At 42.5% G+C, this 15,888-nt stretch overlaps 1 protein-coding gene across 2 annotated transcripts in view; it reads left to right on the top strand.

The window, feature by feature from the left end:
• Positions 1 to 210: 210 nt before the first annotated feature.
• The window catches only part of LIMS1 (LIM zinc finger domain containing 1), a 150,597-nt gene continuing 134,919 nt past the window's right edge, over positions 211 to 15,888 (top strand). Inside the window, exon 1 of one of the 2 annotated variants that reach the window (XM_054547881.2) lies at positions 211 to 790. In XM_054547881.2, the coding sequence (XP_054403856.1) occupies positions 759 to 790 (32 nt within the window). In that variant the 5' untranslated portion in view covers positions 211 to 758. The remainder of the gene's footprint in view (positions 791 to 15,888) is intronic. The other variant, XM_054547879.2, reaches the window with a different exon arrangement.

The raw sequence follows: 15,888 nt of genomic DNA on the forward strand, positions 1-15,888 counted from the left end.
TCACAAGTTAAACAAAGCCTGCAGGCTCCGTGCAGAGCTCAGGCACCCAGCGGTGGCCCATCCAGACCAGGTCCTCCCGGAAGCCCGGCCTGCCCGACAGAGCCTTAGCACAGAGTCCCCTCAGGCGTCGTCGCCAGGACGGGGCGGAACCCTGTGGAGCTCCCACCCCCGGGACGAAGGCCGCTGCCAGGGCCGCGCAGCCACGCGAGTGGAATCAGAGGAGCCTCGAGGCAAGGAGAGCCGGCCCCGCTCCCTGGGCCCGTCACCGCCATCCTTGTTGTAGGGAACTTGGCCCCCGAGCCGCCGCCGCACTCCGTGGGCTCCTGAGGAGCCCCTACCCTCGCCACCCCACTGCCTTTGCGCCAGCCTCCCAGACTAGCCTGTGGTGTTCAGATAGGGGCGGGCCCGAGCCACGGGTTGGGGCGGGGTCTGATGCGCGCCCCGCCCCGCAACGCCCCGCCCCTCCGCGCCTACCTCTCCAGTCCCCACCCTCCCGTGCCCGCCCCGCCAGTCCCCGCCCAGCCGCTCCCGCCCCTCCCCCGCCTTCCCGCGCGACCCGCCTCGCTTTCCCCCGCCTCGCTTTCCCCCGCCTCCCGCGCCCTCGCGCGGCCCGCCCCCGCGCGGCCCGCCCCTGACCCTTCTCTCCTTCCTGCTCCGGGCCCGCCAGTAGCCGGCCGCGGCGGCGAGGGACTAGGACGCGGCTGGAGCGGCGCCGGGAGACGAGGGGCTGAGAGACGGCGGCGGCCGAAAGCGGAGAGATGCTGGGCGTGGCGGCTGGGATGACCCACAGGTAAGGGCCGCGCCGCGCGGCGCCCGCCACGTCCGCCCTGCAGCTCCCGGCGGGCCTTCGGGCCGGGCCGGGCCTGGCGCGGGCGGGCGGCCGGGCTTTCCCCGCGGCCTCCCCCGGGCGGCCCGGAGCCCGGACCCCCAGCGCTCGGGTGGCGGCGTGGCTGCGTGCGGGCCCGCGGAGGAGACGGCTGCTGTTCACTCCCGGGTGTCCGCGGTGGCACAGGCGCTGACGCCGCCCCGCTGCTCCTAGAGTTCCTTAAGACAAATCAGTATTTGCCGAGCTAATCATTTATCTTCTAGCAGTAGGGATCAGCGGGTCGCGGACGTCTTGGTCTCAGGACCCCTCTTGGGACTAGAGGACCTGGAAGGGTAGCTATCTCCGTAGACTGTACTAGAAAGGAAAACCGAGACACTGGAGTTACTATTAACTCATTGAATAAATCCGTGGTATGTTAAAGTACATACCACATTTTTATGCAACATAGGGTTTTGCTAAAACAATAGTTGGTGGGACGACTGGCGCCCTTTACAGTTTGTGAATCTCTTGAGTTGTCTTAGTAGAGACAACTGCGTTCTCCCATCTGCTTTGCAGTTCAGTCTGTTGCGGTATGTTTTCATATGAAGAAAATTTGATCTTACACAGATGTGTAGTTGGAAAAGCGAATACTGTCTTAATAGCTGTTTCAGATAATTATGGGTATTCTTTATTACTACACCAAAACTACGTAAGTGGAAGTTTCTCAAAGGCTGGTTTGGACGTGGAATCTGAAGCTACTGTCAGCAGACTTTTCACACAGTTTCGTTAAAATTCCTTGGTCTGTCTTGCAGTTTGAATGCAGCTGAAGCTCCTGTCAGTGGCCTTTGCACACAGTTACGTTGAAATTCCTTGGTCTGTCTTGCAGTTTGAATGCAGCTGTTACCCATTGTAACACCGTATATTTGTCGTTTGGAAAATATTGGCTCACTGAGTTTGGCAGATCCCAAGCTGACGCATTTCATTAATAGCGCCGAATAACATTCGTTACCATCACTATTGATTTCATCAGGAAAGTCTTTATGTTAAAAGCCGTCAGATAGAAGATGGTGTTTACAAATTTTCCAGAATTCTAATTTTCGGTTGAAAGCTTGCTTTTTATCATTGGAAACAAAATATTGTCAGTTGTTTTCCTCAAAGTGACGGACTCACTTTGTTCAGTTTCAAGGAAATGTCTGGCAATACAGGTTTAAATAACCCTAGTTTGTCAGTTGTTCTTTCCCGTAAAAATGGTATTTCATGATACAAGTAAGTTAATTCGGCTCATCGCTCTATTACAGAAGTGCACACCTGCCATTTCGTCACAAGTAACAAAAAAGAGTCAAAGCTCAAGATTTGATAACAATAATTTGTACTCCTTCATCATGGACTTTTTTCCTTAAAAAAAAAGTATTGACTAGTAAGTTGATATAAAATTTAAAGTATTTGTGAGATATTAAGAATATCGGATATGTAGTGTAATAAAGGAGATAATAGTTTCCTTTTAAGACCTTCAAACCTCTCTGGTCCAGTGTCTCTCCCCATCTTATCCCCTTCCCATCCTGAATTAATCATTAGTGATTTACTTTTTGGAGGGAGAGTAATAAGTTCATTCAAATTATTGTGCATCCATAACCATCATACATGTCCAGAAATCTTTATCTTACAAAACTGAAACTCTGTACCTATTAACAATAACTCTCCATTCCCCTCCGCCCGCCAGTCCCTGGCAGCCATCATTCTAATTTCTGTCTATAACTTTGACTACCGCTGGTACCTCATATCTCATGTAAGTGGAATCATGCACTATTTGCTGTGCATGTCGTAGTTTGTTCCTTTTTGTTGCTCAGTAGTGCTCCACGGTATGGATGTACAGCAGTTTAACTGTTCAGATGTTGAAGGACATTCAGGCTGTTAGTTTTGGGCTATTAAGAAAGCTACTACGAACAAATAGGTGTTTGTTGTTGTTTTTGAGACAGTGTCTTGCTCTGTCACCCAGACTGGAGTGGAGAGCAGTAGCATGATCATGACTTACTGCACCCTCGACCTCCCAGGCTGAAGCAATCCTCCCACCTCAGTCCCCCAAGTAGCTGGGACTACAGGCACACGCCACCATGCCTGGATAATTTTTGTATTTTTTTGGTAGAGACAGGGTTTCGCCATGTTGTCCAGGCTAGTCTAGGGGTCCCAAACTCCTGGGTTCCAGCAATCCACCCACCTCAGCCTCCCAAAGTGCTGGAATTTTAGAGCCACTGTGCTCGGCCTAAGTTTTATGTGAATGTAAGTTTTCCTTTTCTGGGATAAATGTCCAAGAGTGTGCAATTGTCAGGTTGTACAGAAATTGTATGTTTGGTTTTTTGAGAAACTGACAGTTTTTTTCCAGCATGACTGTACCATTGCACTTAAAAAGTGAAATTGACATTATTTTCCTGTGAGTACATAGAAGTAAAGAATTCAGGGACACTGCCATGGCCCTCTTTAGTGCTAAGCGGCCAGCAGTTGTACCGACTGTTGTTTTTGCACTATCTGTGTGTCAACACAGTGCACAATGCTACAGTGACTTAGGAATATCTTAGTATGATGAAAATAGTTTTGATCTCTCAGACCCCTTAGAAAAGTCTTGGAGACCCTCAGGGGTGCAAGGCCATACTTTAGGAACCACTGTTAAAGACATAATCCTAAACGATGAGGGATATGCAGGTATTGGGGATATTTATAAAGAAACACATGCAAGGTTTCTCTTAAAATTGCTCTTGAATGCTTGTGGTAGTGTGTGCCTTGTAGTTTTGGGTAGTTTTAGTAGGACGTAATAACTAAGACTTGGACCACTATGGAAGAAGCAACCTTCTGCCTTTCAGGATTTTCCCTGATAAGAAAATGGCCAGTGCCATTATGAAGAGGGAAAATGCCATGGGCCTAAGTGTATTCACACTTTTCAGTGTTCTGTGCCGGTTTGTATGGTGAGAAAATCGAACTGTTGATTTTTAAGAAAGCTAAGGAAAGTTCGGTGGTATAAAAGATCATTTCAGTTCTGGTGGTTCCGTTTTTTGCAGGCTTAGAGAAAACTGTCCATCAGGATTGTGCTGTCTTGATTTTATTTGATCATTCCCACCCTTTTCCCTTTGCTGTAGCCCCTTGACCTGTCTTCTGGGCAGTTCTTTCCTTTGCTAAATGTGAGTACAACAAGTAGGCTTTCCTTTCCTCCTAGAGAGGGGGACCTTGGAGCTCCTCCACTGGGTCAGAGAAACTTCCATAGCTGCAGCAGATCAGTAACAGGAGAGCGGAGCTTTACTCTGAAAGCCTCTATTTTCAATAACGTGTTTGCTCTTTGGATAATCATTTAAATAAATAAACCTCAGTATAGGTCATGTTCTTACCTAGGTTTAGCACTTAAATAGAAGGAAAAACATCTCAAACCATTTTGTTAGTTTTATAGTTCTCGTAACTACACTTTAAGCTGTGGTTTTCCACCCACAGGGATGTCATCTACATTATATGCTGGACTGTTGCCACATTGTCTTCCAAAAACTTTAATTTTAAGACACTTGAGAAGCAGGAGCTGCACTACCTGTTGCCATATACTGTGCATTCTTCAGCAACAGAGGTTTTCTTTTCCCTCTTTCTGATATAATCTCATCTCTTTTATTTGATCATATCACACGTTTCCACCCTGGAGCTTACTGGAGGGATGAGTAAGGGAGTCACTTTCCTGCATCTTTTTTCACGTTGGAGCACGTTTTGGAGCTTGATGAGTCTTCAGTGACATTTAAGAGTGGGGCGGGGCAGCTGAAGATAAAGCAAGTGCTGAAGAGTGCATTCTGTGAGAGGTAGGAAGAAAGGTGAAGGCAGTAGTTCAGCTGCTGGGAGTATGTGCTTGGCAGTGGGAGGCACGGGACTCAGCATCAGCACACCAGGAGTCCAGGGCTTTCAGGATGTCTGAGTAGCAAGCAAGGTAAAGCAAGATAACAGACAACATGCATTTACAAATAATGTTTACACATACTTTCCCTTTCTACAAAAATGGAATCATAGTCATACTATTCTGCAATTGCTTTTTTTAGTATTAAAAAAGTTACGGGAAAATATGCAAAACAAAATTTACTATTTTAACCATTTTTAAGTGTACGGTTCTGTGGCATTATGTACATTCACGTTGCTGTGCAACCATCACTACCCCTCCTTCTGAGAACTTTTTCATCTTTCTAGACTGAAACTCTGTGTCCAGTAAATACCAACTCCCCATTTCTTGCAATTGCTTTTTTACTTCAACAAGCTGTCTTAGAGTGGTGTATCTGGGTTTACCTTATGTTTTTTAACCTTAGTTTTAATGGCTGCATAGTATTTCACAGTGTACATGTGATACGATTTATACATCCAGTCCTTGACTAGTGGTTATTTGGGTTCTATTTTTTAATTATCACAAATACTTTGAACATCTCTGCCAGAGTGTTTTTTGTTTTGTTTTATTTTGTTTTTGAGACAAGGTCTCACTCTGTCACCCAGGCTGGAGTAAAGTGGTGCAATCATGGCTCACTGCAGCCTCAACCTCCTGGGGTCAGGTGATCCTTTCACCTTAGCCTCCGGAGTAGCTGGGACAACAGGTGCATGCCACTATGCCTGGCTAATATTTTGTATTTTTTGTAGTGACAGGGTTTCCCCATGTTGCCCAGCCTAGTCTTGTATTCCTGGCCTCAAGCGATCCACCCTCCTCGGCCTCTCAGAGTTCTGGGATTACAGGCGTGAGCCACTGCACCCAGCTACCAGAGTTTTCATAGCTTTCTGAGTGTAGAGTTAGTATGTACATGAGTGGTTGGGTCCATGTTCTAGTCCTAGTTCTGTCCCTTCATGGCTGTTTGACTTTGGCCCTGTCAGCATCTTTAAGCCTCAGATTCTTAATTTATAAAGTAATCCCACCTATCTCAGAGGTTGTTGTGATAACTAAATATGAAGGCAAATGCAAATATTTCTGAAAGGATACAGATGAAATTTTTAGTGATTGTTGCTTCTAGAGAGGGAGTCTAGGCACCTGAGAATCCAGGATGAGAGGGAAATTTATTGTTGTATAGCTTTTTGTACTGTTTTGGTTTTTAAAATCATGTGTATGTTTTCATTTTTAAACCATTTAACACCATGCCAGGAACATAGTAGATGCTCAATGAAGTCATCGTTTCCCATCATCCTGGTTCTTTTCCCCCGGACTTATACTGCTGCTAATGGCATCTTTTGTTTCTTCCTGTCCTTCCCTCCCTATAGCCACCTTCTTGCTGAGTTCTTACCTTCGAATTTTCTCTGGAATCCATCATTTTCTTTTTTCACTCCTTTCTTACTGATTTCATTTTCACCCTGGTTCTGAAAATCTTTCAAATGAACATAAGATGACGGTATTAAGGCTGGGAAAGACTTGAGAGAATGCGGAGCCAGTGCCCTGTGGACTGTAAACTTACTCCAACTGGCTGGAAAAAAAAAAAATCCATGCACATATTAAGTGTTTGAAGTGGAACAAATAATGTTTTGTGAACGTTTCTAATTTTCATGTAAATGTTGATAAAGTACAGATTCTTTTTTTTTTTTGAGACGGAGTCTTGCTCTGTTGCCCAGACTGGAGTGCAGTGGCGCCATATCGGCTCGCTGCAAGCTCCACCTCCCAGGTTCATGCCATTCTCCTGCCTCAGCTTCCCGAGTAGCTGGGACTACAGACGCCTGCCACAACGCCCGGCTAATTTTTTGTATTTTTAGTAGAGACGGAGTTTCACCGTGTCAGCCAGGATGGTCTCGACCTCCTGACCTTGTGATCCACCCGCCTCGGCCTCCCAAAGTGCTGGGATTACAGACTTGAGCCACCGCGCCTGGCTGATAAAGTACAGATTCTTTTAAAGGGTTTGTGGAATTCGTGGTAGTATTTATATAGTGCATGCTTTATCTGTTAACATGTGCTAAAAAGACAATCATGGTGATATGAAGATCTAAGAAAATTTATTTAACATTTAAAAAGTGGGTTTATATGTGAAAAAGTTGGAACCTACTGAACTAATGCACTTTAGTGGGTCCCCTGCATTAGCCCTTTATTTAAATAAACTGCTTCTTTATTTTACAGGACAGGATTTGCCTAGAAGGTAAAATAGTTTATTCAAGGCCGAAAAGTGAGTTAACAGCAGGGTTAGGAATACAGCCCAAGATGTAGTTGTATTGTGGGGTCTCCTCTGCTATATTACGCTGGTTTGCTCTGTTACTTTATTCACATTGCATTGTTACAGTTTGTTGTATGTATATATTTTATCTTTTTGTCTACAGTATATAGTAAATACCTTGAGGACCAAGACTTATAGCTGAGCCCATTAACATAGTACATTTGGAAATGTCTGAATGAATTATGGATGTTGGCCCAGAATTGTTCTATTACAGGTGTCCTGGATGTCAGTCTCTTTCAAGTGATTCCTTTTGAAGAACACTTCAAAAGTGTTGTTGAAGACCTGGTATTCCTAGCCACATGTGCTGGTGCTTGCAACTTTTTCTTCCCCAGAGAGATCCCTTCCTATTGACGGGCTTCCTTACCAGTGCATCAGCTGAGTGACAAATGTTACCAACTACTTAAACAGATATGTTTATTTCTCATTGGTAAATATAGTTGTTGTTTTGTTTTTGTTTGCTTACTTTTAAAGCTGGGCACATTACTGTCCCTTAGAAAATCTGCCTTGTTAATACAGTGAGGAAGGGAGGGAGAATGGACATTGGGTAGGCAGTTGCAGCTTTTGCCACAGCTGGCTGTTTCTCCTTCTCAGTGCAGTAGATTCAACAGGGTTTGTTTTTCTGTGCAGGTACAGTGCAGGTGCACCTGACTGATCTGTCATCCATGTTGGTTTCAGATTTTTCTAAAGAACTACTTTGGTCACGTATTTTCAAAATATTGAGAAGCTGCTTATTGCCTGTCAAGTAGGTCCAAACTCCAGCGCCTGGAATTTAAGGCTGTTTGTGATCTGGGCCAACCTGTCTTCATAGCCTTGTCACACACTATTTCCTTAGACTTTGTCTCTCTAACCCACTGTCTTTTTCTGAAAATGATGATTTCCTGCCTCCGTGCTGTTCATGCCCTTCTCTGGGCCTGGAAAATCATCATCTTTGGTGTTTTCTTGGCAGCTGGGACAAAATTGCCACTTCTCTCATAAAATAACGAATTCCTGGAGCATTAATTTAGCCCCTGCCGTGTAGTAGGGAATTAGGGATTCAGAGCTTTCTCTGTTCTCCCAAAGCATTTTGAATTCTTTTTTGGTAATTACCAATTTCTGTTTTGTTTTACAGTTTTTTGTATATATGTCTAATCTTTTCTGCCAAAGTGTAATCTCTGGAAGTAAAGGAATGTCTTAATCAAATTTGTTAAATATCCAAAGAAAAACAAACTGGACAGTAGGCTTTATTTCTCCTTTTATTTGTTAGTGAATCGAAAAGTTCAGGGCTAGCTCTGCTTAGTGTCTTTGACATTGTTTGAATAAATTCACAAAACTTTGAGTAAGACAGGATCATTTTCTTTGGTTTAGCTTGACTCTACGGTGTATTACAGACTGCTGGCAGAGACCCAACATCATGAAACATTTAGGAGAAATTCAGATGATATTTAGGCATCCTTGTTTAGTTTAGTTTCCTCCTAGGCCATTCTTTTGGAAACTCTCTTAGTCATAACCACCTTTTCTTAATTACCTACTTCCACACAAATACCTTAAGGATATTATTTTATATAATCTTACCATCACAGCCACACCATGAAGTAGGATCTTTATATCTATTTTACAGATAAGGCAACCAAGCTCAAGAGGTTAAGAACTCACCAAGTCATACAATTAGTGACAGCTGGGGTTCTTACCAAAGTGCCGTGTAGAGCCCTGTGTCTCCTCACTTCATGTCACTGGTCAAGAAGAGGTCACAGCTTGCTAATTGTTTTTCCAAGTCTCAAGGCTTTTTCTTGGCATGTCCAGACAACCTATCCAGTTTTACTCCCTACTACCCTTACGCTTACATCATCTTATTGCCAACCATACCACAGTCCTTCTTTCTGAACTTGATTTTTGTTACTCTGCTAGGAGTAGCCTTTCCTTTTTTAAGCGGGTAGGAGTTCCCAAGTCTTACACTCAAGTCCCAGCTTAAACTCCTCTGTCTTGAAGATGACTTCCTTGGCTGCTTCAACACCTATTAGGCTTTCTTTTCTTGACCTCCTGGAGAATGCATTGGGTAAGATTCAGTTCTTTACCCAAATTTAGTGTGTCTGTATTTGTGTGCAACACACAAACTTCATTATTTTTATTTGAACTCTTGGCTGTGCTTGCATATGTGAAAGTGATACTTACAAATTTTGGAACACATCTTTCAATACAGTTTGTGTCCATTATATACACTGTACTGTGCTATAGGGCATGGGGGTATACAGCTGTAATAGAGTGAAGGACACATTGTTTAATATTGTAGCTTTGTGTGTACAAGTCCCATAAGAGACTATTTTAAAAAGTCTTTTAGAAATTTGGCTGGGCATGGTGGCTCACGCCTATAATCTCAGCACTTTGGGAGGCTGAGGCGAGAGGATCGCTTGAGCCCAGGAGTTCAAGATGAGCCTGGGCAACATAGTGGTACCCCATCTCTACAAAAAATTTTAAAATTAGCTGGGCATGGTGGCACGTGCCCATAGTCCTGTGGCAGGCTAGGTCTCACTAATGCAGGCCTCCATAACAACTTTCAGTACTGACTGAGTGGTTAAGTGAAATAGTAAAAGCTAAAAAAGCCAGTGCCCTTATCAAAGGCTGGACTGTAACAGAAACCTACCAAGAGTTTTGCTTAGGCCTTTCCTGGGCCTTAAAGCATGACAAAATAACAAAAGAATTCTTAACAGGACCCTTTTAGGATTAAACAAATTTTACTGTGGGTCAGAAGAAACTCCCCAAACCTCTGTGATTTAGTAGGAGACAAGATAAGGGTAATCACCTCAGCATCTGGACCCATTTAGATGAAGTAAATTTACTGAGGATCCAGAAGAAGGTCTCCAGCACTCACACCTTAGTTATAGATTAAAAGAAGTTAATGACTTATGTCTTCAGGTGAATGCACACTTACACGTAGACATATAGCTTAGAAGGTATATAAGCTCTGGAAAACTGCAATTTTGAGTTGGTCTGATGATAATTTCCAGGCCTTCTCCCTGTAACTGGTTGCAGAAATAAAAACTCTCTTCCTCCCCAGTTCATCTGCATCTCGTTATTGGGCCATGAGAAATAGCAGCCCGACCCTCAGTTTGGTCCAGGAGCAGTCCCAGCTACTCAGGAGGCTGAGGTGGGAGGATCACTTGAGCCTGGGGGGTTGAGTCTTGCCACTGCACTCCAGCCTGGGCAACACAGCAAGACCCTTTCTTTCTCTGTCTTTCTCTCTCTCTCTCTTTTCTCTCTTCTCTCTTTCCCTGTCTCTCTCAAAAGAGAAAAAAGAAATTTAAGGGAGGAAGTGGTAATTTGTTACTAGTTATTATAGATTAGTTGTTACTTATTGAAGACATTAGGACCAGTCAAATGTTATTGGATTCTTAGCAGGTAGAGATGTATTGGTCATTGTAGGGTTCAACCAGAGGCCTGGCTTATTTGGAATGTTGTAGGGAAAATTCAAGAATCAGGGAGAACAGTGCTCTGAAAACATGGGCTGCAGACTTCTCATGGCATGGGGTTCATGCTAAAAATGCTGATTGCTCAGCCTCATCCCATACTTCTTGAGGGAGGAATGTCATGAAATCTGTGCTTTTTAATTTTCTATTATGGAGGATTTCAAACATATACAAAAGTACAGAGAATAATGTGTCTCCGTGTGCTTCTGCTAAGCTTCAACAATTGTTATTATTATTTTATTTATTTATTTTTGAGGCGACGTTTTTGCTCCGTTGCCCAGGCTGGAGTGCAGTGGCGCTCTTGGCTCATTGCAGCCTCCGCCTCTTGGGTTCAAGCGATTCTCCTGCCTCAGACTCCCAAGTAGCTGGGATTACAGGTGCCTACCACCACGCCTGGCTAATTTTTGTATTTTTAGTAGAGACGGGTTTTCACCATGTGGGCCAGGCTGGTCTCAAACTCTTAACCTCAGGTGATCCACCCACTTTGGCCTCCCAAAGTGCTAGGATTACAGGTGTGAGCCACCACACCGGGGCAGCCTCAATAATTATTGACTGATGGTAAATCTTTGACTGAAGGCCAATCTTTTTTCACTCTTCTCTCCCCTGTGTCATATTATAGAGATTTTAATATGTATCCTTAAAAGATAAGGACTCTTCAAAAAACTGTTTAAACATAACCTCAGCATCACACCTGAAAAAGATGAGTAGTAATTCCTTGATATCATCAAATACAGAGTAAGTGTTTAAATTTCTATTTATCCCAAACATCGATTTTATTTTGTGGTTTTTCTAAACTGAGATCTGAATAAGGTTCACAAATTTGATAGGTTGCTAAGTCTTTTAGTCTCTTTTAACATATAAATACACCTTCCATCTTTTTCTTTTCTCTTGTGATTTTGTTGTTGCTGTTGTTGAAGAAATTGCGTGGTTATCTTGAGGAATTTCCTGCCATCTGGATTTACCAGCTTATATCCTCAAGGTATATGGTTTAACATCCTCACATATATATATATATATATGTAGTTTTGTTGCCGAGGCAGGAGTGCAGTGGCTTGATGTCGGCTCACTGCAACCTCCGCCTCCTGGGTTCAAGCGATTCTCCTGCTTCAGCTTCCCAAGTAGCTGGGATTACAGGCATCCGCCACCTCACCTGGCTAATTTTTTGTATTTTTAGTAGAGACGGGGTTTCACCATGTTGGCCTGGCTTGTCTTGAACTCCTGACCTCAGGTGATCCACCCGCCTCGGCTTCCCAAAGTGCAGGGATCACAGGCCTGAGTCACCACGCCAGCGCATCCTCTATTATATTAATATATTCTGTAAATTGGTAGTTGGATCTAAAAAAGCAGTTCTCAGTTCTTGGTCTTGGGACCACTTTACTCTCTTAAAAATTATTGAGGACTGCTGTGTCTTTTGGAAATAGGTAACTTGTTTGATCTTAAGGGCTCATAGCTGGAGGAGAACTTGCCTCAGGATGAATGGTGCCTTGAGTCTTACCCATATCTGATTCAGATGCACCTCTTTCAAAATAAATGGGAAAATGACAGAACTATTTTACCTCACAGGCTGTACAAAAACAGGGACAGGCTGGTTTGGCCTCTGGACCCCACTTTGCAGACTTTCAATCTAGATTATTATTAATGCCTTGGGTGTTTGAAAGATGGAAATATTCTAATTGTTATTGAAGATATTGCAGGTCCTAGCTGCTATACTTCTAAAAAGAGAAGCCCTCCTTAACTATTTAGTAATCTGATGATACAATCTGACAGATTACACATCACTCTTATGTTGTTAGCATGTAATCTTGTCTAGTCTCCTACTCAATAATATGTGTATTGCCTTAGCGTATATCACTTTAGTATAATACTGGTTATAGAATCTGTGCTCCAAAAGTACACTGTCTGTGGTATCTAGATAGTCCTTCACTTTTGGATGCTTTAGGTTTACAGAGTACTAAATTAGAGTTGAGGTGTCACTTTGTGACTTGGACTAGTGATTGTTTTCCCTTGCTCTCGGGCTGCCGCCTTCTTTTTTTTTTTTTTTTTTTTTTAGGAGACAGAGTCTTACTCTCCTCAAGGCTGGAGTGTGTGCAGTGGATCGATCATAGCTCACTGTAAACCTTGAACTCCTGGGCTCAAGGGGTCCTTCTGCCTCAGCCTCCCAGAATGCTGGGATTACAGGTGTGAGCCACAGTGCCTGGGCCGCCCTCCTACTCTTTAAGAGGATGTTGTTTTTGTATTATGAGCCCCTCTGGTTAGGATGGCATCTGCACTTCTTGGAAGTCCACTGGAATGGTGATAACTTCCCACTCATATTGTGATCCCTGTTCATTGGCTGACTGGCATTCCATCATTAATGTTTGGGTCATTTATAGCTAAACCAGCAGAGCCTAGCGGATCATTCTCTAGCAAGCCTGTCTAATTTGAGTGATCTTTTTTTTTTTTTTTAAAGACAACGGTATAAATAGTTTTATGTTAAATATCATATAGACTTTGAAATGTTCAATGAAAGAAGGAAGATAATCTCTAAAGGGCAAAGTAAGTTGGTTATGGAGACTTCTATAAAGCACCTGTAAATCATTTGAGTGTCAATACTGTGCATGTTTTATAATGGAGAATAAAGTTTCCTTAATGATGCTTGTGTTTGAAGTATAATGTTTTGCTTTTCAGTAATGGTCTCCCTGACTATAATTGTGTCTATAACTTTGTTATGGAAAAAATGAAATGGCTGATAGATAAGAGTTCTGATTTCATTATAAGGTAAGAAGAAGGGTTGATGGAGTTCATTGGCGGAGTTGTGGTTTGAGGTTGTTTAATGTAAATTTTGAATAAAGGTTTTACCTTGCTCTTTGGATTACAAAGGTACAGTTAGATTTTGACTTCAACACAAAACTGATGTGCTTCCACACTTACTGATAGTGTTGTTAAACTTTTAAGTTGCTGGGAAATAGGCCAAATCCTGTTGTGGATTGGGTGGTGGATGGTCAGGCAGGACATCCTTAGGGATTGCCCTGCTGTACCCTTCATCACCAAGGGATGGTGTAGGGCAGAGGTGGAATTGATGAGGTTGAGGGTGTCTTTCTCTTCAAACCCTTAGAACATAATGCTTAGTGTCTCCGGCATAGGTCAGTTTGCTAACTGCTGGCTCCAAGAGGCTGGACACTCTCTTGGGTGGGATAGTTCTCTCGTAGCTGGGCCCACAACACAGATGCAGAAAGAGACAGGTAAAAATGACAGGTGCTAAGCCCATAATTAGCCAAGAGGGACCGTTGGCAGTTTGACTTATGTCTTCTATCCAGTTGAGATTTGTTCTTTGAGTGTCCTAGAAGCTAAAGCATAGGAATATAGGTTAAAATTTAGCCTGGTTCCTCAGGCTTGTGTTGAACGCTTCTTTCTGTTATTCTAATGGGAAGTTTCAGAACAAAACAATTATTCATTCTCCACTTTCAAATTTTCTCCTTGATAGAGTGTGTGGAGGAAATGGTGCCCAAAATACCAGAGTTTACGGTCATTGCCTACATTAGAATATATCGGTTCCCTTGGGTTTTACTGGATTGCTGTCAGAATACTTCTTTATTTAAAATGCAATACGGACTTTGTCATATTGAAGCATGTTTTAGGGGATATATAGTAGTCTTAATTAGAATCTGGAGATGGAGTAATTCATCCGTCAAATGAGCAGCTTTTGTTTTAGGAGTGTGGGTAGTGATATTTTTGCAATAGCATGAAACCTTTGTAAACATGGCTAGAGACTGGTTTCTCTTTTTAAAAATGGGTTCAAGAAAGTAGGAGCTTTGTGACTAGCCCCATGAAATCTGGAAAGCTGTGTTCGCACTTAGCCCATTTCAGGTCATTGAATGTATTTACGTGACTGAGGATAATGATGAAAAAATGTGGTTAAAGATTTTAAAATGATAGGTATCTAGGACACTAGGTTACCTGGTTAATAAGATGGATGAGAATTACAATGATATAACTTTGAGGTGGGTGTAAGGGTAATTTCTGAAACAATTTTAACAATGTTTGGGTTTTTTTTTTTTTTTTTTTCAATGCTGGCTAACCCACATCAGGAAATGAGAACTTTTTTGTCTTTTGGGCATTTGCCAGATCTATACAAAGCATGAAACATCTGCAGATGTCTGTTTAACGCAATTTCTTTATACTTCGTAATGGAATGTTTTATCCCTGAGCATGTGGTATATACTGTATGAAATGTACTTTGTTTTTGACCTGAGTTTTCCGGTGCTTGTCAGGTGCTTTCCCTTTGGGAGTGGTATTCGTGATGACAGAGGACATTGGTGAAGTGTAGAATGTGATGCTTAATTTTAATACAGAACTGTCTATTGAGTTTGATGAAAAACAAAAGAAGTTCCAGCAATTCCTCAAAATTTCAGAGGTCTGTTCCCTGCTCCCCCCACCAGCCCCCCTGGCAGAGGGTCATTTTGGGACCGTGAGAACAGACAAAAACCACATCTCTGATAATTTACTCATTCATTTAGAATGCTTTCTATGACGGAAGTTACGGCGATAGGTTTTGGAATGTGGAGGGTGATGGGAACTCCAAGGATATAAGGCATGGGAACTCCAAGAATATAAGGCTTGGGAACTTTTTAGAAATGAAGTTTTGTTTTGCACTGTCATGCTTTCCAGGATAAAGCATTACTGGAGATTAGCTGAACAAATGAGATGAAAGCCAAAATATGCAGTTGGATGTTTTAGATAAATTTTGATAAGATGTTACTTTCTAAGAATATAGCACTTTTCTACAAAAAGCTACTTACGCTTTTTGAGATACTTAAAAATCTCATGCTCATGGGACAGTGCATTGCATATAGTAGCTACTCAGTAAATACTTGTCAAATGAATAAATAATGATGCACAGTATATTTTATTTGGTATATATGGCTTTTTGTTTGGTTTAGTAAAGTATATTTGTGGGTAGTTGCTAATAAGTAACCTTTCAGTTGACTTGACGTTAAATTAGACATGCATTATTTCAATAATACTGTATAAGTACAGTGTTTCTTTTTTTTTTTTTTTTTTTTTTTTTGGAGACGCAGTCTCACTCTGTTGCCCAGGCTGGAGTGTAGTGGCATGATCTCGGCTCACTGCAACCTCTGCCTCCCGGATTCTCCTGCCTCGCCCTCCCTAGTGGCTGGGACTACGGGCGTGTACCACCATGCCCAGCTAATTTTTGTGTTTTTAGTAGAGACAGGGTTTCCCCATGTTGGCCAGGATGGTAAGTACAGTGTTTGCTTTCTCCATTAGGAGGCAATGCAGGAACAAGTTACTTGATATGGGAAGAGGCTATATTTTAGATAAATGAAGCTTCCAGATTACTGGGTTAAATTTTTTAGCTGAAACATTAATTTTTTTCTTATGAATTTCCTCAACTTTCCATATTAATATATAGCTTCAGTACCATTAATCAGAATTCCAAGTGGAATTCTTTTGGTAAAAT

The sequence above is a fragment of the Pongo abelii genome, chromosome 12 (genome assembly GCF_028885655.2).
Source record: "Pongo abelii isolate AG06213 chromosome 12, NHGRI_mPonAbe1-v2.0_pri, whole genome shotgun sequence".
Classification (NCBI taxonomy): Eukaryota; Metazoa; Chordata; class Mammalia; order Primates; family Hominidae; genus Pongo; species Pongo abelii.